General features: G+C 37.4%; 2 protein-coding genes across 4 annotated transcripts in view; both read left to right on the top strand.

The window, feature by feature from the left end:
• Positions 1–273: 273 nt before the first annotated feature.
• LOC134540165 (beta-1,3-glucosyltransferase) lies at positions 274–18,894 on the top strand. Of its 2 annotated transcripts, XM_063382713.1 has the most exons (12): positions 274–445; positions 3,046–3,156; positions 3,656–3,721; positions 5,153–5,265; positions 5,761–5,837; positions 7,693–7,804; positions 9,018–9,154; positions 9,950–10,130; positions 15,141–15,276; positions 16,472–16,625; positions 17,592–17,865; positions 18,650–18,894. In XM_063382713.1, exons 2-12 carry the CDS (start codon positions 3,144–3,146, stop codon positions 18,806–18,808), a joined length of 1,422 nt encoding a protein of 473 aa, XP_063238783.1. In that variant the 5' UTR covers positions 274–445; positions 3,046–3,143; the 3' UTR covers positions 18,809–18,894. The 2 variants fall into 2 exon arrangements, with proteins under 2 accessions (XP_063238783.1, XP_063238784.1); XM_063382714.1 differs by lacking the exon at positions 3,046–3,156.
• Positions 18,895–23,754: 4,860 nt separating this feature from the next.
• LOC134540385 (E3 ubiquitin-protein ligase RNF10) overlaps positions 23,755–24,698 on the top strand; it is a 29,678-nt gene continuing 28,734 nt past the window's right edge. Inside the window, exon 1 of one of the 2 annotated variants that reach the window (XM_063383078.1) lies at positions 23,755–24,139. In XM_063383078.1, coding sequence (XP_063239148.1) covers positions 24,046–24,139 — 94 coding nt within the window. In that variant the 5' untranslated portion in view covers positions 23,755–24,045. The remainder of the gene's footprint in view (positions 24,140–24,698) is intronic. The other variant, XM_063383077.1, reaches the window with a different exon arrangement.

The raw sequence follows: 24,698 nt of genomic DNA on the forward strand, positions 1-24,698 counted from the left end.
TTCGCCACGCAGTAAACTACAAACTAACAATTCCCCACCTTCAGGTCAACCACGTTAAAAAATTAGTTGTCATCGTGTCGACCTCCGTAACGTAGTCGGATGCACACCGGCTTGCGGTGCAAGGGGTTCTGAGTTCGAGTCTCGGGTGAGGCACAGGTGCAACATTATTGTTGCTGAAATTTGATTACTATTTGATATCGAAGTTTGAACGAGGACAAACTGACTCTTTAAATGTTGGCGACACTTATCAGAATTTAAAATTAAAAAAAGCTACATTGACAGTGCGACAGATGACAATCGGTAAGGCTTCGAAGCGCGCAACAAACTGTGTTTGTTTACGTTCGTTGTGTACATAAACATATCAGTAGTGCTAACTAGTTAAGTTTGTGTTTATACGTAATTTATCTAAGCCGTGAATGATAAAATCAAGGGATGAAAATCAAAGGTAATATTTTATATTATATATTTAGCTTTGTGATGTATTTATGTCGTGTATTTACATTTTTTTTTTGTGTTGTACAAACAAATCGTTCGGAAGTATTTAAACTCTTGATAAGTAGGTTATTTGAAATAGGCCATTATTTAAAAAAACTGGAGAAGCTTTAGGAATAATTTAGACATAAGTGGATACTTGACAGAATTATAACCCTTCCGAAAAACCATAACATTCGGTATGTTAACGGCGGTATCTGAAAACTGAATGAGGTTGAATGTGAGGATGGCGGTTGGGCCAGATGGGATAGGAAACAGGCACATCAAGCTGGGTGGAAAGGTGATCGGGAAGTACCTGCAAGTACTGTATGCGCAGTCACTGGAGGAGGGACAGCTGCCGTGGCAGTGGAAAGAGGCTGTGGTGGTGCCCATCTATAAAGGGAGTGGGAATAAGGCACACCCGGCAAACTGTAGGCCGGTCAGCTTGACGTCGAACGTAGGCAAGGTAATGGAGAGGCTGGTAGTGAGGTACATAGTAGAAAGGGTGGAGGAAAGTTGTTGTTATTATTATTTATTAACTATAAATCCCGGTGACTTTGACTATGGAAAACGTGGTGGACGTTGCCCTATTTCGTAGAGTTTCGTAGTTATTCGTACTTCCCCGACCAAATCAATCCATTACTGCTCCATTTTGCTGTTTCAGTAAAAGTTCTGTATCACGTATGCAAGTTGATCCTTTGATCCTGATAACATGATCCTGAATAGATTGATCCTGTGGTGCATAATGATTGCTGTTTTAATTTAGTATGTTGAAAGTCCCTGGACATAAAAACTTGTGATAATACAATGAATTATGACCCTAAAATGTTAATGAAAGAAAATATTTTCAGAAGAACCCGTTAGGGGGAAGTGGGGCAGATTCATACAGTTTTTATATTTTGTCTTATAGGATTTTCTCTGGTATCAATGTCTGTATCGATTCATCAAAAACTAATAGTCTTACTATCTGACTTTATATCAAAAATATGTGATTAGTGTAAATACACTTGTGTGGCTTTCTGTAAAGGTTATAAAAAAAAAAAAAATGTATGAATGTACCCCACATGCAGGGCACTCTCATACAGGCTATGGGGCAGATTCATTCATGTGAAAAAATACACAAATTGAATGTCAAATGTTTAATTATTTATCAAAATCAACATATCAATATATGTACAACGTTTTCGAAAACAAAAGCAATTAGGTAGTCTCTATGAGCACACAATACTAAGTAATAACCAAATAATACTAAGTAAAAAAGAGAATAGCCTAACATAAATGTAGGTAGTTTTACTTTTTATGGCACTGAAGGATCTTAGTTAACCTAACAGTCTTTCTGATCAGTCATATCAGTATTTAAATATCTAAGTCTTATTGCTTATTTCTTATTTAGTGTTAGTATCAATAATCAACAATTTCAATAAAAATATGACAATCAACATGAGAAATCTTAAATGTTCAACACTACCTAATTAACTTGAAAAGTAAATATGCTATCTTTACAATAACTATATTAATAGACATTATAAAAAGAGAGATCTTTGTTAAAACTTAAAATACTAGTAGTCCTAGCTGTCTTAGCTGATTTAGGATCCGGTAATATCAAAACTATATCTGATAGATCTACTGATCCTTCATCTTTGACGTCTGGAAATACAAATTTCATAGATGATCCTGATTTCTTCCTCAAAAATGAAACCATTACTTCTGTCAAACCGTAGTGTTTGATGATTTGTCCGACATAGTATATAACAGACTTCTTTTTTTTTTTTTTTTTTTTAATTTTACAAGCACATAAGCACCGTTCTTGATATTCATACAGTATGAATATATCCTGCTTACTGCTGTATGAACCTACCCCATCACAAGAAATTGAAATAAAAATATTCCTAAAAAAAACCAACCATATATATCATTAGTTACATATCAATTCACAAACTGGACCCTATTATCTTTTAAATTAAATAGCACTGAATAATCTAGAAAACAGCTTTTATCAATAAAAATATGTTCAAAGTGAGATTATAAAATTACTTACGCGTGGCCGAATCACTTTTCGTGTCACCTCGTCGCACGTTTCACACCGAATGCTGTCAAACTTCATGAGCCAACTCACACGTAAATAAGCTACGCATACACGCATAAGTCATTCAATTGATATGCGTCTAACAACAGATATCTCTAGTGTATGAAGGTACCTCTTGTATGAATCTGCCCTATTTCCCCCTATATAATTTGTTTTTAGGTAGGCTGTTGTGATATTCGAGTTTTTGTTATATCCAGGATCTTTCGACGTATTAAATTTAAACAGCAAGTGGTAATACTCGGATATTAGGGGCTTTTTAAAACAGAAAGAGAGAAAAAATCAAAAAACTTGGTTTTCACATACTACACATGTCCCTAAATTTACTCTGAAGGAATGGTTTCATAATTCATACTTGTTCATGAAAAATAACAGTTCAAGCTTACATTACAATATCTATGTTTTCACACTGTCGCCACCATTCATTGTTTACCCGTGATAGTGTACGAAGTATTAAAAATATGCTAATTTTTCTGTTTCATATATTGAAGCTTATCCCTGAATCCTGAAGGCTTGATCCTGTGGTACATGAAGCTTACTGTTTCAGTACGTACGAAGATCCTGTACTCAAAAAAAAATTGTCACAGCAATGAATTATGATCGTAAGTTGAATAAAAAAGTTTTTTTTTTCAACCTATTATCATAATTCTTTCTTATTTTGCAATTTCTTTCATGTGTAGGATCTTCCAAACAACTATTGTCATAAATAAGTTAAAAACTGCTTGTTACATATATGTCATTGAATTCTAAGAGATTTGTTCTCACATTCCATCTCCAAGTTTATTTTTTAGTGTAAAAATAGTCAATAAGGTTTCTTTTAAATTGTGCATGATATTTTCGTTTATCCAACTTTCTGCCAACCCTTTTATGTTGGATTGTATTGTAGCTCTAAATGGACTAACCCGTTTTTGTGGAAACTGCATTTTGGTAAGTCCATAGGTTTTTCACATGCAATATCTCTTGGAAATAATTTTGTACCTGTGATATTGGGAAGGGTCACCATGCATGTTTAATGTTAGCAAATATTTTTTAAGTTTTTCATCTTATGTTTTTTATTACTTTTGGATTACTGCCATTGTATGTGTTTTGTGTTTGTTGCAGGGAATTGGGAACAACTATTTATGCTTCTGACTGTGAGCAGTTATTTTTTACCAGTCAAATGTTTAGGTAGGTGGATTACTATGCTTTAGTGAGAAAAAAAACTTAAGAGAATTTGTAATTTTATCAATTTATTCATTTATTTAGTAATTTATTTTACTATTAATTTTTAATTGTTTTTAAAAATTGAATTATGTAATTTTTTCAAGGCAATAAAAATTATAAAAAAGAATATATGTGTGAATCAGTGGTAAAAAATAATGATAGCCTTTAAAAACTCAAGTACAAATACCACAGATGCTGGAAATAGGAGCTGTGATCTAAGTTGGCATTGTGCTAGTATTGTTAGTTTATGAAATGTAAAAAAAAAAAATTGATTTGTTATTAATACTGTTGGAAATATCAGTTACTAGTGTTAATACACAGTGTATGTACTAGGACTAATTTTAAATGCTAGTATTCTGTCATCAGTTAATGACAAATTCAGGGAGAAAATGCCTTGAATGCAAATTATTGACATGTATCAAATTGACAAGAAATCTTACAGACCAGAAAATTTGTACTTCATGGACAGCAACGTACGCAGTTCCTATTTAATTTTTGTGGTGGGGGTTTGTAGAACCTTTTTTTTTTTCTGCAGTGTGCTTTCAAAGTCTTTTCTTTTGTTTGTAGAAATGATGGATTTTTGAGAATTTTTTTTTGGAAGGGGGGGTGGAAGTATATCCCCTCCCATATTCCCCCTTCCCTTTTTAATGGACCAAGTTTCATGTTTTTAGTTTGACATAGAACTGAAACATTAGTTTTTCAAAATCAGGTACACTGACAAAATATAAATTTCCAAACTGGATTAATAATTGTTTTAATACTTGAACCGTCAGAGGGGTTAGGAGAGGGGAGCTGCTGCTAATCGGATTAATGTGCTGATAGGAGACAGTCTACTTGCATTGTGCCCCTCCTGTGGGCTGGTGCACCAGCTGGTTGGCCAGCCACTTCGTAACAAAATTTTTATTGTAATATGTTTATGTTATCTTGCAAAAAAAATCAATGAGACAAGGGGGAAACAAAGTTTGATTGGACCAAGAAATCAAGTACAAGTCTACAAGGGGTTCCCCCCCCCCCTTTTTCTTTGATGACCGAGCGCTCTTAGCCGATAGGCCCTACCGCCCTGGGGCCCCCATGGGCATGGATGCGGATACGCCGCATACGCAACCGGGAAGGGCGTTAGAGCTTTGGCTATACATAGAGGCTGAGGCTACCCATCCCAGCTTGTGTACCACCTCCCTTAGCCCTCTGGAGTTTTCATCACTTCTGGCGCCTGCCCCGGTCTCCCGCCTCACGCTGGGACTCCTCAATCACCCAGTGAACCCGCGGTCCGGTGGAGGCCTACCCAACCTCTCCCAGCTGGACCAAGAAATCAGAGGGAACTCAGGAAAATTTGTCTAGAGTAAGAGTGTTGGAACTCTGCGAACTGCCACAGCACCGGGGGGCGTGTGCTTGCAGCGCCGTGCGACGTCGTGTTTGTGGTGCTGAGCCAGGGCGGCACGTCCTACACAGAGACTCAAGCCGAGCTGGCGAGGAAGCACCTGCTGGGGCAGTCGGAAGACGGCGGCCAGGTACCGCTAGTTTGCCGACGGCACACTTCACGAGCACCCTAGTCCAGTGGCGACCGACCACTGCTGCCCGCAGAGTCTCGGGCAGTGGTCTGCCACACTAGCTGGAAATAATCACACTTCCTCCGTATGATTTGTCATTTCAATTGCTTTAGTTCAGCTGAGGTTTTTTTTTTTATAGTTTTATTGCTTGAGCAGTAGTACACCTTGAGATAAGATTTTGTGGCTTAAGTTTTTGACCAGTTTCGTTTTTTAAAAACACAAACTATTGGTGAATTTGTTTCTGGTTTTTATAAATTATGTTTATTCGTGAAGATTGTGTATAATACAACTTGAGCTTCAGAAAAAACCAGTGCCATTTTAAAACTGCTCAAGGTATCCAAGTGGAGTCTGTTTACGAAAAGCAGAAGAATGCCAGATTAAAGAGTGATGGCGGCTGTAATACGTGATTGGTAAACTATACAACAATTGGTACTACTGTACGTGTTGTGTTGGCAGGACTCGCCTGTGATCTACTTGACACATGAAGAGTTTCAACATCCCGGTTCATGGACGGTTCTCCCCATGATACAAACGTAGGTTTCTGGTTTTCGGGGAAGTTGTAATCATAGGAGTGCTGCAATGTTTTAAATTTTTTAATTGAATTTCAGGTGCTTTGGCACTAAAGTAGTATTAGTTGATGTGTATTCATCTTACAACATCCATGAGTCTCATGTCAAAGGGGTTCACTTAGATCAGTGATGACCAGCTAACAATCCTTGGACAAGATCCGGCTCACGACATTGTTTCATGCCACTTCCAACAACAAATAAACTTTGTCTGAAGCCAGTGTAAGGAAACCACAGTGTTCTCACAGAAATAATCTAAAATATATATATTTTTTTTTATGTACCGTATTTATAGATTTAAATTAGTGGATTTCATATTTATTGTTATTAAAAATTTATACACTTATAGGCTAATAATAAGCAAAATTACGTTGATCAACTGCTTCAACATTTCATGGTAAGATACTTGAAAAGTGTATATAAAGGAATTCTACATATATTGATGAAAGTTAACCAAAAAGCTGTAACTAAAACATTCAATATTTCGTTAGGGCATGAAAAAGTTATATATATGAAAATTAAAAGAACAGCTAAACATTTTTTTTTTTAAATTACATTGTGTAAAGCCAAATTTTTTCACTATTAAAATGAATCAAACAATCATTATGCAATGTTAAAATCCCAAATACTGTACATATACTTAAACGTTTACTTGTGATGTTTCTCTGTAGGCCTTTAGCCATATTTGTATAGTATCAGCTATACACTGCTATTATTAACTTTTAAAAAACTATAAAATGAAACAAAATTCATTTTGTTAATTAGTACATATTATTTTAGGTTTTTAAAGAAAATGTAAACAAAATATAGATGAAAAATATTCTATATTTTAATGGAAAAATGATGTCATTAAGGCGAATTTTGCGTCTTTTGTGTTTAGCCTTGGAATTTGGTGTTATATTGTGTACTGACATCCGTTTCGGTGATTGGCTGTGTATGACTTCCTTTTCGGTGTTTGGCTGTGTTTTAACTTCAATTTTGTTGTTATTTAGCTTTTATCACTATTCATTGTATAATTTTGTCTCTACCATGGTTATTTAAAAACACATTATTTTTAAGTACTATTACGAAAGACTTTTTATTTGTATAATGTATTTATTGGTTATTGTATATAACATATAAGACATTAAAAAAAGTGGTGAAATATAATATTAGTTCCTATGTGTCTGACCCTTGCACTAGTTACAAAAGTGATATTTAGCCCTTAAATAGAGTGAATTTGGACATCGCTGAGATAGATAATGGTAAATTATTTCCACAATTTTGGAATGCACAGTATGGATGTTAATTCCCTTCCAGCATAGTTTATCTACATTCAGATAACACTTTTGAAAATAAATTTCTGTTTGGAAATATGCGTGATTTCAAGTCTCAACTCTTATCTTAGTTTATCAAGGCATTACTAAGTGAGCTCATCACAACATATAAAAGTACTTAACTTGCTGTCGACCTGTCTTTACAAATAAAACTCTAGAGTTCGTATCATACAAGTTAATATGCTGGCTAAAAGATATTGATGTAAACTTACAAACTGTGGTTTGCTTTTTATAATTTCTGTCTTGAGTAGCTAAAAAATATAATTATACAGCTATTTTTTTTTTTTTTTTTTTTAGGACAGTAATTCATATTTCATTGTGTTTGTTTTTAATTATTTATAACTCTTCAAAAGTGAGATTAACATATTTTGGCTGCAAACTATAGCATCTTTTAGTTAATTGTAAAACTAAACATGTTTAGTTTGTTTATAAAAAACTGTTTTTAAGCTGCTTTGCAATAAGTTAAATAGTAGGGTATAGGTCTCAGTGTAGTATTCTTTTTATAGATTAAACCTTCGCCATGGCACGAACGCGTCATGGGTTGTATTTGGCGACAGTCAGACAAGATTTAAGTTGAGAAGATTGCTGAATCATCTGGCTGAACATGATAAACTACAGGTCAGCTTTATGCTATACCTTCTTTTCTAGGATTAGTTTTACTTCATATGAACCTCAGCAATTAAATTGATAAATGGCAAAAAAAAAAATGGCAATTTTTGTACCAGATGATCCAAAAATTTGAACGCCCTATGAACTTAAAAAAACAAATGCTGTTTAAGCAAGAGCTACCACAGAGAAGAATGTTACAGTGAAAACTTCAGCTTTTTTACTTCCCCTTCGCTGTAGAGTGGTAACTGTGTGATAGTCAGGAGCAGTAACGTCATCCCAACCAACAGCGATCAGCCAGTTATTTTACGCTACACTAGTGACAGCTGTGTGGGCAAGCAATGAGCCAGTTTGGCTCGGCTTTCTGCCATAACGAACGTTACCACCACACTGTGCTATGAAAATAAAGTAACCAGATTCCTGGAGATTTAAAAAAACTGGTAGGTTCTTGAAAACTGCTTAGAAATAAAAGTTTACCTTTCTGGTCACTTTCGAGGGATCAGTACACTAGTAAACACATAAGTGGTCACAGTTTACGAAAATAGTAATAATGATTGGACATTGAAAAGAATATGTTCCGTTGCATAGTTCTGTGACACGTTTAGACAGTTTTTGCTTGGCAGTTTACAACCTCCCCTCTCCTGCGGTTGTGGGAAGGACAGGGCCTTATGCAACAATAACTCGTGCAAGAACTTGCAAGGTCAGTCGTCTGGGTGCTACGCAGTAGGGCAGTGTGATGTCACCACCACTAATCCCGAGATGTTTTACCCGTGGATTACAGGTGTTTACTGTTACTTTGTAGCTTTTTTTTTTTTTTGCCTAATTTTTTTTATTAAGTTAAAATGGCCTTTAAATGTTGCCTCTCCTTTTTATCAATAAAATGATGAATATCAGCTTAAGATTTAATTTTTTTTTCTTTCTTTCTCTCTCTCCAGTGAAAGTTAAATAGATCAATTTTTCAGGACATTATTTTTGAGATGTCATCAGTTCTTGATTCAAGCTTGCATACTTTTGCAAATGATGTAGAAGATCTTTGTACAAAGTTCAATAATAACTTTAGTGTAAATTATTAATGGATGTATCCAACTACGTTTTTTTTTCTTTTACTTTTTTGGGATGAAACACTTTTTTTTTTTGCGTAAAAGGTGCTATGAAGGGTTACCATTTTAACATTAAGATATAAAAAATTAAGTGCAAAATAAAAGGCTGTGTTTTTTTTTTGCAGGAAATGTGGCTAGGTCGTGCGCTGCATGACAGGGAAGCCACAATCATTCATCACTTTGCCTTCGCAGACAACCCGCAGCTATTCAAGTATCCTCACATTTCCTCTGGATTTGCAATGAGCCGTGCGCTGTTGAATAGGTGGTAAAGTTGTGGTGTTTAACACTCATTTCTTCATACTGCTCTTCTTTAACACACACGCAGTACACATACACATTATTAATTATTGTTTTCTTGAGCATGAGGGTAAACACAGCAGGTGAGCAAGAAAGTCAATTACAAGTTCCATACTCAATATCTTATTATCCCATCATGGACCTATGTGATGCCCTAAGCTGTCATTTTGCACAAATTATTACTTAAAATAAAATTAAGTACTTGGCTAACCAAACCTTTTGTAGTGTTATTCTTAGAGAAATGAGTGAAGAATATTCGACTATTAATCTAAAAATGCTCATAATTAGGGACACCTGTATTTCACGAATACATTTTGTGTCAAGGTATTTCACAAAATACTGTAGCTTTTCTCCTGTGGTATTTGGCTGAGGTCGGTGAGATGTGTCGTCCCGCTCTTGACGGGGCCAATGAGAATGTGGTCACCGTACTGCTGCACCCTCACAATTTGCCATGACTCTTAGAAAAAGCTACAGTGTTCTGTGAAATACCTTGACACGAAATGAAATAGCGAAATACAGGTGTCCCTACTCATAATGTTACCTGTCATTAAATGCACTAGTTCAAGTGATGCCGTGCATCTACTGGGGATTTTTAGAGATAACTTTTGGTATAACTTAATGCTTAACCTGTCACTTTCAGAGTTATTTATTTGCTCTCCAGGTAGCACTCCATATTTGTTTTAAGTTATATTTGTGTATTATTGCACATTGGGAGTTAAGCACACTCAGATTATTTTTCCCTGTGTGACCTCTGGCGCAGACTCTCCGCTCGACTGGCCTCGGAGAGCGTCCGGAAGATGGACTTCTCCATAGACCCGGCCCACGAGCTGGCGCTGTTCGTGCGGGACGGCGGGAGAGGCCCGTCGCTGACCCCCTCCGAGGCCCTGTGTCTCCACGACCAGCCGCAGTGCGCCTCGTACGTCTCCCCGCCTGAGCCGTGCGTGAGTGTCGTCGGGATTGCGTGCGTCGCCGCTGCTGTCAGCGGATTCTGGCTTTTCACGGCTGCGTAGCTGGTCCCTCCTTCATTTTTTTGCCAGTCCAGTTATCTAAGCTTGGCGTAGTACGTTAACAGCTTTTAATTCCAGCACATTGGTGACTACAGCCGTGTGTCTTTTGGACGATTATTAGAGTCCCGGAAATTTCGCGGATTCCTCTAGCCTCAGGATAGAATTCAAAGTTATAGGTGTGCTCGACCCATGTTTACTTTTCCATTGGTTGATTTCTTAGCGAGAACATTTTTATCCTTGTTATTTGGCACTACCTGATTCGCTTACTTCTCTCCTGGCTGGGCGCCGTTGGCTCACAGTCGTAGAGGGGCGTGTCCAGATAACTGCGGTCCAATCATGAACACAGTGTGACAGTGTGGAGGTTTGCATTCTGGCTTGCGACTAAATGAATCCGCGAAAATTCTGTGGCTCTAGCGATTATGCCCGGTCATTGAACGTCACTATAGTTTTAGTAGGAAAACGAAAGAAAAATTTTGTGTACAGTAAGTACAGTAATGTTTAAAACATGTTACTTTTAGCTGCTGTGTAGTAAAAACAAATACTCTGTAGCATTGCAGAACCCTGCCCTCCGAATTAAATAATTTTCTTTTAAACTTCTTTTCTGTATAGGTAAATATAAATGAGTCAATGTTTTTAGAGTGGTGTGTATGTTATGAGACAATATAATCAGATGCTATGGCTATTAATATATGTTATTTTCGCTTGCTATGTGTTTTAAGAAGGTATTTTGTATTTTAACAGACGTTTTTAATCATTACTATTTTTTATGAAATTATTCACAAATGAGCCGTTGTACTAGATTTTTACCTGTTTAGGCCTACTTTTTCAGGTTATTTCTAAATGATTTTAATGTTGTAAAGTAATTTGTATTATGATTGCTGTTCTTAAATTTTATTAACGTAGTGTAATATAATTATAAATCACGGGACTGTGTCTGGGCTTGTGTGATGGTTAGAAAGAGAGGCATGAGAGGCCTGTAAGTGGGAGTGAGAAAGGAACAGTGCTTCCCCGCCAACCGAGATAAAGACGGTAATTTCCCCCCTGCGTGGGAACTGAGTGATAACTGCTGTCTCACGGTGTGGGAGAGAGAACGAAAATGGAAGTCCCCGATTTCGATGTGAAATTGAAAAGAGACCGATCAGGGGAAGCCCAATGTTCTGTATGTAAAAGATTTTTCATGTGTTGTAACTTGTTCTGTAATTGGCTGGTATTTGTAAGAATGAATGAAGCGTGCGTGTGATTGGTCGGTGAGGTCAGGTGACTTCTCCTCCCTGCGTGGAGAAGAGAGTGGCCAGAGTTCACCAGTCGTCGGGCAATCGCTGCCAGGCGAGGCCGCATTTCGGCGGCTGTGCTCTAGGCCACACTTAGTTAGGATATTTCCTGCAAAAGGTTGTTGAGAAAGACTTAATCGACGTTATTTTTGTTTATCAAATTTCATCGCCCGGGCTGCGAGGATTTCTCGACAGGCGAATGTACGAATGAAACGAGTGAATGAACCACTGAAAGTGTTCTGGATTGTTCTGTGCATCCTAATTTGAAGGAATAAAACAAACACTACAATCGACGCTTAAAAATCTTTTTATTTTTGTAAGTAACGAACCGTTATAACTCATAAGCGTTATTGTTCAGAAAAATCCCGTTATGAATCTATGGTTCTGATCTCAGCTTCAAAAAAATTATCACGGATTAACCTAACATGTCAGTTCTGCAGAGTTTTATCTTGTTGGATTCGCTGTGACCTGGCAGTCAAGGTCAATAAATGCTTGAATTCACGCAAAAAAATTATATTTGTAAATGGCTTGATTGGTGACAGATTACAGAATGTGCCAGACTTAAAAATGACATACTAAAAAGTATCCTGTTGAAAAATTATGAAGAGAGCTCTGTGGTTCCATCTTGTTTGAGAAATACACTCTGGTATTTCTCATACTATCACTTTAATACTATTTTATATATTGCGACAAAATTCTGATATTAGCACAAATAAAAATTAATACTCTTTGAAACTTAGATTAATTTTATTATTTCAATTATGCTAAATATTTTTAAAAAAATTAATTTCAGTAGGGGTGCACAAGTACTCAAAATTTTGAGTCAATTTAAGTTGAGTTTTAAGTACTCGATTCAAGCCTAATTGAAGTATGTCACTGTTTGGTCTAGGGAAATAACAAAATACTCATGAAACATCACTAATACAAACTGGGAGTAATCTATTATTGATTATATACCTATTTATTGTGAAGCTTGTACAATGCAGTTCAGGTAGGAACGTGATTAGATAATGCAGAATTGGTTAAAAAGGTATTCGTTATAGTTTATGTATTTTAGCATGTGACAATTTCTCCCATCATTTCATTATTATTAACAATTTAGGTAATTAAGTATTAAATTTGCTAGCCATAGTGGCTGGTTTTACATCATCTCGTACTGTATTTATGATTTTCATTTTTGTTTGAATGTATTTGCAGTCATTTAGCACATTATCATCATAATTATGATTACATTATATTTATGCCATCCATGATTTAAAAGATATAAACGTCCAAAATACACGTATATTTTACTGCCCGCCTAGCTAAAAATAATAATGGCACACATGGACTTGAAGATAAATGAACAAGTGACGAATGAACACGAATGAAGCACCATAGTTACTACTGACAAACAATAACTACCATAGATGCACCATAGTCCCCATAAATAACCTGATATACGATTGGGCACATTAAATGTTACGGCACTGCTATTTCACCCACTGAGCATGAACACAATATTTTCATGTATACCGTATTTACTCGCATATAGCTCGCCATCGCAGATAGGTCGCACCCATAATTTGAGGTCTTGAATTTGGTATTTAAGATTCCCCCCATATAGGTCGCACCGGTAATTCATTACCACGCTGTGCGCGGAGAAAGGTCATTCATTGTACTCGATCAGCTGCTGTTACGGCGCGCCTGCTGGCTCTCTTTGTTCACTGAGCTGCGCATGCGCAGTATAACTCACTCAACGCTCCGCCCAGACTCGTGACCTTGCATCAGCAGCCAGCCAATAGATGCGAGCTTAGCGGAAAAAAATATAAGCTCCACCTCCCGTGTACCAATTTTGTCCAGTTCTAATACCAGTTTATTGGTATACGCACCAGTTTTCTCGCTGCCGTGACATGTTCAAGTTTACGTCCATCTTGATGACTTGATACCAATTACCAATAATTAATTAATTACGATCCCCAGAAATAAATTGTTAGTTTAAAAAATATGCGTCAACTGTATAATGCTTCCGAAATTATAAAATACGTATAAAACAGTTACCAAGGCTCCGCTCATTTTATCTTGTGAAGTTTGTCTCGTACCAGTATTTCGGCTAAGTTGTGACATAAATACAGTATCAGAAATTAACAATCAGCCACGTTCATACATTTGTGAGTTTACGTTTTTCCCTCGTGCATTTTAGATTGTCTCCTGCTATAATTACTCGGACTTTTACACGCCTAGGCTTAAATTATTACATGTTTAGAAATAAAAGCAACTTTTCATGTTATAAAATATGTATATTTTGCGATTTAAAATGTTCATTGCCGACTATAAACGTTTGGTTTTTCACTATGTTTTTAGACCTACTAGCTAATCTTATCTACTCTTAAAGAACCAACGGTATTTTTTGAGTCGTAATTTGCGTGAAAGTATTGTATTGGACTAAATGGGAACTAAACGGGACCTGAAGAAAATATAGTGCAAATAACGGGAAAACATAAATAACGGTAACGTAAATAAGGGGTTTCGCTGTATGTGTACATTGTAAATAAATTTGCCTATACTTATATAAACTTCTTTTTCGCATTTTAAAGCAAAATATTGCAAAAAAAAATTCCTCAAAAATTTAAAAAAAAATTTTCTTCACATATAGGTTGCACTTCATTTTTTCCCCATCAAATCTGGTAAAATTGCCGCGACCTATATGTGAGTAAATACGGTACACCCTGAATATTCTTGTACAGGGTTAAAGTGTATAGGGCAATAATGAAATTGAATATTTAAAATAGCAATAAAATTATACTATTGGTATGAAAAATCATTTTCATTAATGATCCAAATAAACAACCTAAATTTAAAGTCCTTAACTGCAATGTAACTGGAGAAATGTCTGTTAGTTTTACTTGTTCTTCATAATAAAATTTGAAAGAGTTAATTCTATTTTTTTTTTTTTTATCAATAGGTAATAGTTGCTTACAAATGTTTCATCAAATGAGTTCTTGCCCCGGGTGAAAACTAGTATAGTTACATCTATGTGACCTTGAACAAAATAATACACTTTCGTCACAAATTTTGTTATTAATGTCATAACTTAAGTTTGTGAGACATGATTTGATTAAGTCATGCTGTTATATTATTTTGTGGTTCATACAACATACTTAATGATTTTTTTATTTAAAAAAATCTCAATAATGCAAGTACGCCCACTTATAGTATAAATGGAATGATGTAGGGTACTCTCTGTCGGAAATACATTTTTCACTCTGTTTGTTACTATTCAAATTCACAGCAATTAACGCGGTTCTAATTATGTTTATTAATTTATTTATCTCATTAATATATTTGTTTTATTGTTCATTGCTTTCCTGCATTTATTTATGAGGCTAAAACTACAGATGTTAAAACATCCTGAAGTATTTTAATTATAATTAATATCATTACAGAACAATGAAGTGATGAATTTGTTACACGTTGGCAGGTTGATAAAATTATAATGTTGATATATATCTCATCCGCTGTATGGTTTAGATATCTTCAATTAATAAATACATAATACATTAGGTATTCATGAAGTGTGATCATTGATTTGTGTTATATAATTTGCCTGCATTTGGAGAGCTCAAAGTATACAATAGAGATATTTTTGTTGTAGATTGATTTCAAATGGAAAATATTTTTCCGTGTGTTGCAGGGTGAACCCATCCCGAAAAAATCCATGTATTTTGCTGTGAAAACTTGCAAGAAGTTTCACACAGACAGGGTGCCCATAGTCAAGCGCACTTGGGCTAAACATGCCGTCCACCTTGGCTTCTTCAGCGAAGCAGATGGTAAGAAAGACTGCTTGGTGGTAAAACAAAAGTTTAAAAGTTTAATGAGGCTCTTAAGGAAGTTACAAAAAAGAAAGGTAGAATAAAATGTTGTGGGTACACTGAGAGGATGCAAAGCGAAAGAATGCCAAGGAAAATGTTAAGAGTTTGTTGAAGTTGCCAGTGGCGGGTACAGAAAAAACTCAGGGGGAGGTGCTAAATGACATCTTGAGCTGTGGGTGTAGTAGTAAATTAAGTCATTTCGAGCAAAATATTTAGTTTTTATGTATAATAATGAAGTCGTTCTGGGTAAGTGTATTAATTCGTTCAAATATGTGGCAGGGGTGCACCCACCCCTTGTCGTGAACTGCGCTTGGTGCTGGGTGGCCGCATCAAAAAAGGAAGGAGGGTTACATGCCCCCCGCGCCCCCCATATGTATGCGCCACTGAATACAACAGTTGAAATAATGAAGTTGACTGGAACTTTGAGAATGACAATGGATTTAGTTGTCCAGAAGCATACAGAAATGTGAAAGACTGCATTGCATTGACGAGTGTCAGTACTGTAGCATGAAATATATCGAGTCTGAATTTAAAATGAGATCGTTGTGGTTGAGTGGTAAGATCACTCTTCTCTAAACAAGGTGATTTGGGTTCGATTCCCAGCAAGATCAGACCCGGATGTTACCTAAGTGGGGAAATGTGGCGAATGTTACGTTAAACTGGTATGTTTTTTTCAGAGTATTCCCATTCCCCCCCCCCCCCCCCCCCCCCCCACTTCATTCCATAGTCCCATAATCATCGTCTCTGGTAACTTTAATGTCAATGAGACATTAAGCCCATTTATTCCTCTATTTATTCCTTCTCGCCACCTGATACCAACTATCGTAATAGTGCTACATACTTGAATTGCGATTTCCAATTCATAAAGACTTTTTTGTAAACTCATAATCAAAAAGTTTGGGATCACATTATTTTCAGATTCGCAATATCTTCGGGTAAATGTGGCACATAAACTGATAATAAAATTAAAATAATAATATTGAGACTTTTAATTCATGTAATGCCTCCAGTTGTAAGTAAGTGATAACAAATCTTTATGCTCTGCCTCCAATGCTTGAACCACAAGTCAAAAAAATCTTTCTTAAGAGATTAAGTACGTGCGATAAATGTGCGAGTACAGTGTTTGACTTATGATTTTCTTGAATTTTCTCAGACGAGACGATCCCTACGATCAATGTGGGTGTCCCGAACACAGAGCAAGGCCACTGTGGGAAGACCACTGCGATCCTGAGGCACGTCGCCGCTCGATTGGTCGACATGGCAGACGTCAAGTGGGTGGTCCTGGTCGATGACGACACCATCTTGAGGTGATTTGATCTTCGTTGAAGTATTTTTCATCTTCCAAAAAAATGATACATACATGGCAGTCAAGGTACTACAATGATTTATTTTTAACCATGCATATTTTACAGATCATGAAAGTCACAGAAAAGTCCTGAAAACAACATTAATGGTGCTGGAAAGCTCTTTGTTAACTTTCATTTCATTTTTTGATGCCTCACTTCAGTTTTATTTTTGCACAAAATATTTATTAGTTTGGGACTGTCCTTTTAAATCATGTGGAAATTATCTCTGAATAGGTCTTAGCTTTACAACATCTAAACGGGCACATTCATGTGAATAGCAGTTCTATTTTTTTATTAAGTTTTATTTTGCTTATTTTGTATTTTAAAAAAAGACACTAGTCATAAAAAAAATTGTTAGAAGAATTTTTTTTTGTTTAAAGATCCTGTAAAAGTTGTGAAATTAGTTCATCTGGTATTTTTAGATGCTCTGAAAGCATAAGGTCCAACTACAGTTAGAACTGGTTCTTTATACATATGTCGTACATGTTTGATAAATTGCGCGCGGAACGTAAACATTCTGAGGAATGTAAGTGGTAGCATAAGAGAGGGGAAATTGTTAATTTTTATAATTATACCTAATTTAGGCTGCTATTCCAAGACAAATTTACAGTTTAGGTGTCACTATGCTACTCCTGAACCCTGACTGAATTCCAAGTGCACGTTACCGCTCCCAAAACCTTAGATAAGTCACGGCCAGTCCCTTAATTTTAGGGAACGAATTTTGAGTTGTTTTTAGTACAAAAAAAAATTAAAACTTAATTTGAACTACATGCTAATAACAATTCCATTCATCCTTTCCTGTAAATGTATATATTTTTCACAGAAAACTAGACTAACGAGGACGAGGAGTGAAAGGGGGTGTCGCGGGGGTCCCGCTAGGTGCGAGGCCCTGGGGGCCCACACCTCAAGTGCTTCCTTCTCCCGCAGCGTGGGCCGGCTGCAGCAGCTGCTGGCCTGCTTCGACGCGTCCCGGCCGCTGGCGCTGGGCGAGCGCTACGGCTACCGGCTGCTGCGCCCCTCCCAGGGCTACAACTACCTGACGGGGGGCGCTGGGGTGGCGCTCGGCCGGGACGCGGTGGCGAGCGTCGCGGCCTCCGACTACTGCCGCTGCTCCTCGCCCTCGGCTCCCGACGACATGTTCCTCGGGGTGTGCCTGGCCCGGCTCGGGGTTCCCGTCGTGCACTCCCCCCTCTTCCACCAGGTCGGTCTGATGCTGGGACATAGCTGTTTTCTTTCTAGAATTTGGAAACTGTACTCGTGATATATTTAAAATGTCGTGAAATTAGTTCAGTGGGTAGGTATTTTTACTTACTCTGAAAGTAGAAGGTGCAATCACCCTGCTGTGTGAACTGGATCTTCATGCAGTAAGTAAACATTCTGAGGAATGTAAGTGATAGCATGAGACATATATGTACTGATACTATTTTTCTAGCAATACCTCATTTAGCTTTAATTAAAATTGTTTTTAATTTTTAATAATGCTTGAATTGCTACATTTAAACAAAAAATAATTTATTGCAGCAGGCTTTGCAATCTCCTTCGGGAGTTTATATCAATATTTTTTTCTGATTTTTTTGTGCTCATCCAGAGATGTACACATGTGGCAGAGTGAGCTGGTTGAAATGATTCCCCTGTGTTAGTGGCGTCGAATGTCATTCTTTTACGTACTGCTCTTATAAAGTCAGTGACTGGCGAATAACATAGCACGGGTTCAAGTCCCAATTGCTATTCAACTGATTTCACCACAGCATGCAAACACCATCAATTAACCTCCTTCATTTTAACCACCATCAACACCCTAAATTCTTTATCTCACACTAAGATCCATCACTTGGAACTCTTGGAACTGTGTTGAAACCGAGATGGAGTATTTTGATAATGATACTGTAAGATACTGTGTTGCGCATTAAGAAGTATTGGTATGTTTAGTGTTGTTGGGCTCCAAACAAATAATTGTATGCACTGTGGTGGTTTGTGTGGTTCAGGCCCGGCCGGTGGATTACGCGCCGGAGTACTTGGCGGTGCAGTCTCCCGTGTCTTTCCACAAGCACTGGATGATCGACCCGGTGTCTGTGTATGAGCGATGGTTCCGCGACGTTGACAAGGAACTGGCTGCAGCCGAGCGCTCCCACCTCGAGTTGTAGCTCCCGGTTCCGAAGAGCTGGTGGCGAATAAGAGACGTGCAAGCAAAGTTTGTATTTTTGTAATAAATGCTATTTTTGTGACTTTATTTACTCTCTCCTTTCCTTTTGTTAACGCTGCTGTTTGAGGCCACGGTTACACAGCACTTTGAACCACTTCATTGGAACAAGTTTTAACCCAGTTACACGTATTCTGAACTTGTTCCGATCAGGACTACTTCTCATTCAAACTAAACAGGTTTTGCAAGTTCTTCAGGGTATTAACAGGTAAATAAAATATACATAAACTAATTTATTTTGTTTGAGTAAATGGCAACACTGAAAAATCATGTGGTAATGGTATTTTTAAGCATGCAGTTAAAAACCAATCCCGAATAAACATTGAAACTAAGCATAACAATTGTGAATAATTTGAGCTGTGAACATTACATTTCCATGTAACCTGAAAAGCACTTTCTTCTTAATGAAGCAAATTGAGTATTCAAATATATTACTTGAATTGTTTAGCTGTGCCATGTAACAGTGGTTTTAAATATAATTGGTTTCAGTCTTACTGTTTGAATACTCTAACGTCTAACCCTCTGCAACATCAAGCCACTGAGAGAATAAAAGTGCTTATCAAATGGTGAGGAATTTGTGCAGTAATATTATTTAATGAATGCATTACTGTACAAGCTTTAAGCACACACAACACGCACATGCTTGCATGCGCACATACGTACACATGCATAATTACAAAAATCTATTATTCCCACCAACAAAAGGAAATAATTTTAAATCAAACAGTGTACGAATTGATTCACCCCACTCCCATCCTCCCCACTATTAAAAACAATTTAACCATATTTCAGTAATTTTTAATCTCATGAAAAGTAATGAATAGCATATCACTCCCCTCGACATTTTATAAATTAAAAATTTAACTTTGCCATACATATTTGTTAAAATGCATGCATGGCCACCACATGCATTATAAGTGTAACTTCACAGAGAGATAGAAAATTTGTATGGTACACACATATTTTAAACACATTTACAGGAGTATTTCAGTATACAGTTGAGTGAACAGATATGAGTGTGAATAAGAATGTGTAAATACACAAGTGTGAAAGTGTGCTGTGTCGTAGACTGTCGATGTGGCATAACTGCACAGGCAGTTATGCCACATTGACACCCACCCCTTAAGTGTGTGCATACAACGAACACACCGGTTTTGTAAGTTAGTGCAGCGAAGGAAACGACCCTGTGGTCGATGGGTTGATAGCCGCCCGCGTGGCTATCAAGGAGTGGCAATGTGTTCATCCGCCTTTGCAGTGTATGTACTCGTCCATCGGACTTAGATCCCAAACGTAATTTATTTATTTAATCATTCATTGTTGATTAAAATAACTTCATCACTTGTCTTTCTTATTAATATTTACTTTGTGACTACACTGAAAATCTCAGCCCGTTCTTGCGCTATGAGTACTTAGCACGGGAAACGTGACCCTAGGTAGTTTCGGACTGTCGGGCCATGTCAGTTGTCTCTCGACCCACGGGCAGGCCGAACATATCTCCTGCAGTGAACCTCTCATTGCTACATAATGTAAATGCATTGTCACCCTTCATCACTATACACCATTCTTTAACTTACGTACTGTAAATAAAGTGATGGTTTAACTTTGAACGTTTTCCGTAAGCTGCGTTCATAGCTCCTTGTGCACCCTCTTTACAATCTGCGAGTGTAATGTTAACTTGTTTATTTAGTGCTTAATGTTCAGTATCCTTTTGTTCTGTAGTGTTTGTCGCTTTACACATGTGACATGTCAGTAAGACTGCATCTTCGCATCATAACATGTGGACATTCTGGTTGCTAAAACGACGGGCACTTGTTTCCACTGCTGTAACCCCGCTGTAGTCATAACCGTAATGCTTCCATATCATTAGTACGTAGAGATGTGCTCCGGCACTGACACGATTTGGGCTAAGTGCTGTTGCAGCACCATGTAAAGTGTTACTCTGTGTAATAAATTAACATCCATTCGGAGTTCCTTTCTTTTACTCACAACAAACCACTGCTGTCTCTAGCCATGTGGCCAGGAACCCCTCTTTGAGAGCTCACCAGGCACCATCAGTTTATTTCAACCATGAAACAGCCCATACAGCAGCAGCTGAAATGCAAACATGCCATTAGGTGCCAGATCATCGAGAGAAAATAAAGGCCAATTAAAAATTAATATTTAAGAGTACCTACTTTACTTTGGCCATAACTATAAATGTAATCTGCACATACTGCATAATTTGTAGGTTTTCCTCAAAACTAACCAACCCTCCCTCTCACCGAATAGCAAGCCGACAACTCTGTCGAGTGTTGCTACTGCCATCTCTGATTATGATAAGTTAAAAAATTATTCTAATTTTTTTTTTGTTCATTCAGTTACACTTACACTCTCACGAGTCATCGCCTCGATTCACCCTACTGCCTGTAAAGAAGTTTCATTTCATAATTTTTTTTTACTATCTCAGTTTGTGCATGGTTCATGAATTCCACAATGAGAGAAATTGTGGTAAAATACAAAAAAATATGCGCTCAGAATGCTGCCTGAATGACACAGTGAAGTCGCAACTGGAATATCATCACCACAATACGTAGACACCAGGGGACGAATGCCAGGCAGGGGCATCAAATCCCGGAGCCTGCGATGGAGAGTACCAGGTAGGTAATGTAAGATAAGTTAGTTTGTCATGGCTTTAATTGAACAAGAAACTAAGAAAATTTATTTTAGATGTAGTGCTGCTCATGATGTTTGCTGTGTGCTACACGATAATTTATTTAGTTGGCAAATGTAGGAGAGAAGCCATCCACCAGTCTTGTTGAAAAACTGGCATGATATAGTTGTAGTGGTGTGATTTAATGGCTTGTCAGTGTGCTGAAGCTGCAGTGGTAGATTAAGGGCGCGGTTACACGGGAGTCTGAACTACTTCAGGTGAACATGTTCAGCTGTTGAGTACGGTTACACACAGTCTGAACATGTTTCGTTCGAGGCCATTTCCCATTTAACTTAAACAGGTTGGCAAAGTAGTTCAGATCGACATATCTTCTACATTAGCCTCTGATTGGCTGTTTAGAATATAAACAGTCTTTTGCAGAAATTCAAGATGTAAAGTGTTTCTGGCACAAGTTCGAGTAATATTTTACCGAATGCAACAAAAAAATCAACAGATAATTATATATATTTTTTAATTGATCCTGACCTTAATTTTCTTAAAACTTAGATAGGTACTTTCGCTCAAAAAATAATAAAAAATAAGTTTAAAAATTTTACTGTGCATGTTGTTTGCATTCCCGATTTGTAAAAAAATATTGAGCAATATGTAAACACATTCCATTTCTGCTGATAATGCTGTATAAACAAGTGAGAAAATCCCGCGTTTTCTGGATACAATTACAAAATAGAGATCAACAACACAGTCATTCGTTGACAGTAGACAATCGGTTTTAGAGCTAAACACACTTTTCAGCAACTACCGTGTAACCGTACACTTTCGCGTTTGTAAACGTGTTTACTTAAACATGTTCACCTGAAGTAGTTCAGGGTCCCGTGTAACCGCGCCCTAACTCGCTATTTGGTGTTAAGTGTAAAGCATCGAGGCCGCACGCGACAGCCAAATGATTACTGTACATATCATCGTGTAAAGTCTAGGTGTCGGGGGAAAGTTGCGAGGCACAGCCCCAGTACTCGAACTTGTGAGCTCTCAAAGCCGCACACATACAGCCGTCGAACTGAGAATGGGCGCATCACTGTGGCTGCTATCACCATATGGTGTCGGCGCGCTGCAACAGCTGCCTACTGGTGATGCAGACAGCTTGTACCGCTCGCCCACAAACGAAGTCTGTCTCGACAGCTCTGCTGCGGAACAGTTACCTCTACTTTCCTCTACAGAGATGGCCACTCCATTCACTACAATCTGAAAACGAAGATGTCCGCCGATTTCAGACGTGCCTCGCTATCCCAATTCGAGTGACCGCCATCACTTGATCTTCACAGGGCCGAAGAAACAGCTACGACTTCCACCAAACTGTCCGCAAGTCGGGCTTAAAACCTGCTAACAAAGCAATTTGGCGCGATCGGTAGCAGATGGTCCCTGCTTCCCTGTTATCGTGATGCTCGTGTACTCGCACGATCGCCAAATGCTAACGGGAACGCCGATTCATCATATTGCCATCCGGGGCAGTAAGCGTGGGCGAGGCCAGAAACAGAATTTTCTATCATTTTCTAACTGCATAGTAATTCAGGTGCACCCCACACTGGTGAAGAATCATTTGAATCGACAGCGGGGGTGCGTGTCTTGTGGGATAGGTTTGGCACATGGGCCTGTGTGTGCGCTCGTAGGTTGTGCTAACGGGAATTTTTTTTTCTAGGCTGGCTGCCAAATTCGCGGATCCTTTTTATAGTCTTTGGACACCTCCGAACATCACGAGAACTACCGAATCATACCTAGCACTCTTATGTACATTTTCTATATTTGTATTTAGTGTACGAGTGCGACCGAAAACTAAACTAAAATTTTGAACAACATTCGTGACAGCCATATTATAAACCTGTATGTTCTTTGCACCGGCAACTGATAAGCACAACTTTTTTAATGACCCTGAGCCCAAATAATATTGACCTTGAATCGTGTCGACCTTAACTTTGTGTGTGTGTACAGAAAACACTACAGAGTAAATTCGGAACTCATAAAGTATAGGGCATCGAACACACGATATTCATACAATAGGGCTTATTTACATAATTAAGAAAAAATAAAAATAAAACCATATGTTGAAACTATTATTAAACAAAACTAAATGGTATTATTTATATTATTAATGAAAATAAATACTATATTTCTTATTGCGTCGAGGTTTGCTCATTATGACGTAACAATCGGGTGTGTTCTACACTACACTTTATTTATGACGAAATGTTTTGTTGCTGCCAAAAGAGCTTTTGGCCGTCGCCATTAAAGCGGCGATAGCAAATTTTTCGTCGACGTTTTGAATTCGTCGTTTACGGCGATTGGGTGAGCTCAGCTCCCCTGGGTTACAGGTTTTGGTTCTTCAACTCATTTTATATAATAAGTAATAGTAGTTTACGGTAAAGATTTGTTATTTTTTTCATTCTGACGGTATTTATCATGGCTTTCTGAAAAGATGGGCATCAAGATAAGTTCTGTATCTCCATGCGGAGAATTCGCATTCTGTTCAGTGTTTTTACATGTTAGAGGAATTTGCAATGGAAAAGAAGTCAACAAATCGTTCAGGGCAGCCTCCAGTGAAGGGGGTCTCAACTGAATCTAAAAAGCTTCAAGGTTTGTCAATCGGTTTATAAAATTATGTATAACTTTTAAAATTACGTTTCAGTTAATCAATTTTTTTTGTTGTAATTCTTAGTATTTGGTTGAGGTGGGTTCTTTGATAATATTTAATAATCATCATCATCTAGGTTTGATCTTATTAGTTTAGAGTCAAGTGTGTATTTTTGATAGATCCAGTAGGATATTTTCTTGTTAAACATTTTTATTTGTGTATTGGTTATTTTTGTGACTGTTAAGAAATAACACTAGACGTTTCCATAACTTTAACAAGACAACAAATACACAACACGGAAATTACACCAACTTTACAATACTAAAATCACATATACCAACTGTAACATATACAACAGTTATTTTGAGACCAGAGACCAAGTTTAAGTGGGATTCACAATGCCACTACCAGCACGAAACAACAGCCACGACACGCTCTGTAGCCAATGAAGGTTGCAATGATGTCAATCTGATAAATACGCGAATAATGGTTCTTTTGGGTTAAGGATTGGTATGAAAATATTGTAAATATTACCTAAATGTAAATATAGTACATAATGTA

The sequence above is a fragment of the Bacillus rossius genome, chromosome 16, assembly GCF_032445375.1.
Source record: "Bacillus rossius redtenbacheri isolate Brsri chromosome 16, Brsri_v3, whole genome shotgun sequence".
In the NCBI taxonomy this organism is placed as follows: domain Eukaryota; kingdom Metazoa; phylum Arthropoda; class Insecta; order Phasmatodea; family Bacillidae; genus Bacillus; species Bacillus rossius.

Bases quoted from the DNA above. Each gene is read 5' to 3' on its own strand.
- LOC134540165 (XM_063382713.1), top strand. The intron at 9,155-9,949 runs GTGGTAAAGTTG...CCTCTGGCGCAG, and splicing joins AGCCGTGCGCTGTTGAATAG to ACTCTCCGCTCGACTGGCCT. The intron at 16,626-17,591 runs GTGATTTGATCT...CTTCTCCCGCAG, and splicing joins GATGACGACACCATCTTGAG to CGTGGGCCGGCTGCAGCAGC.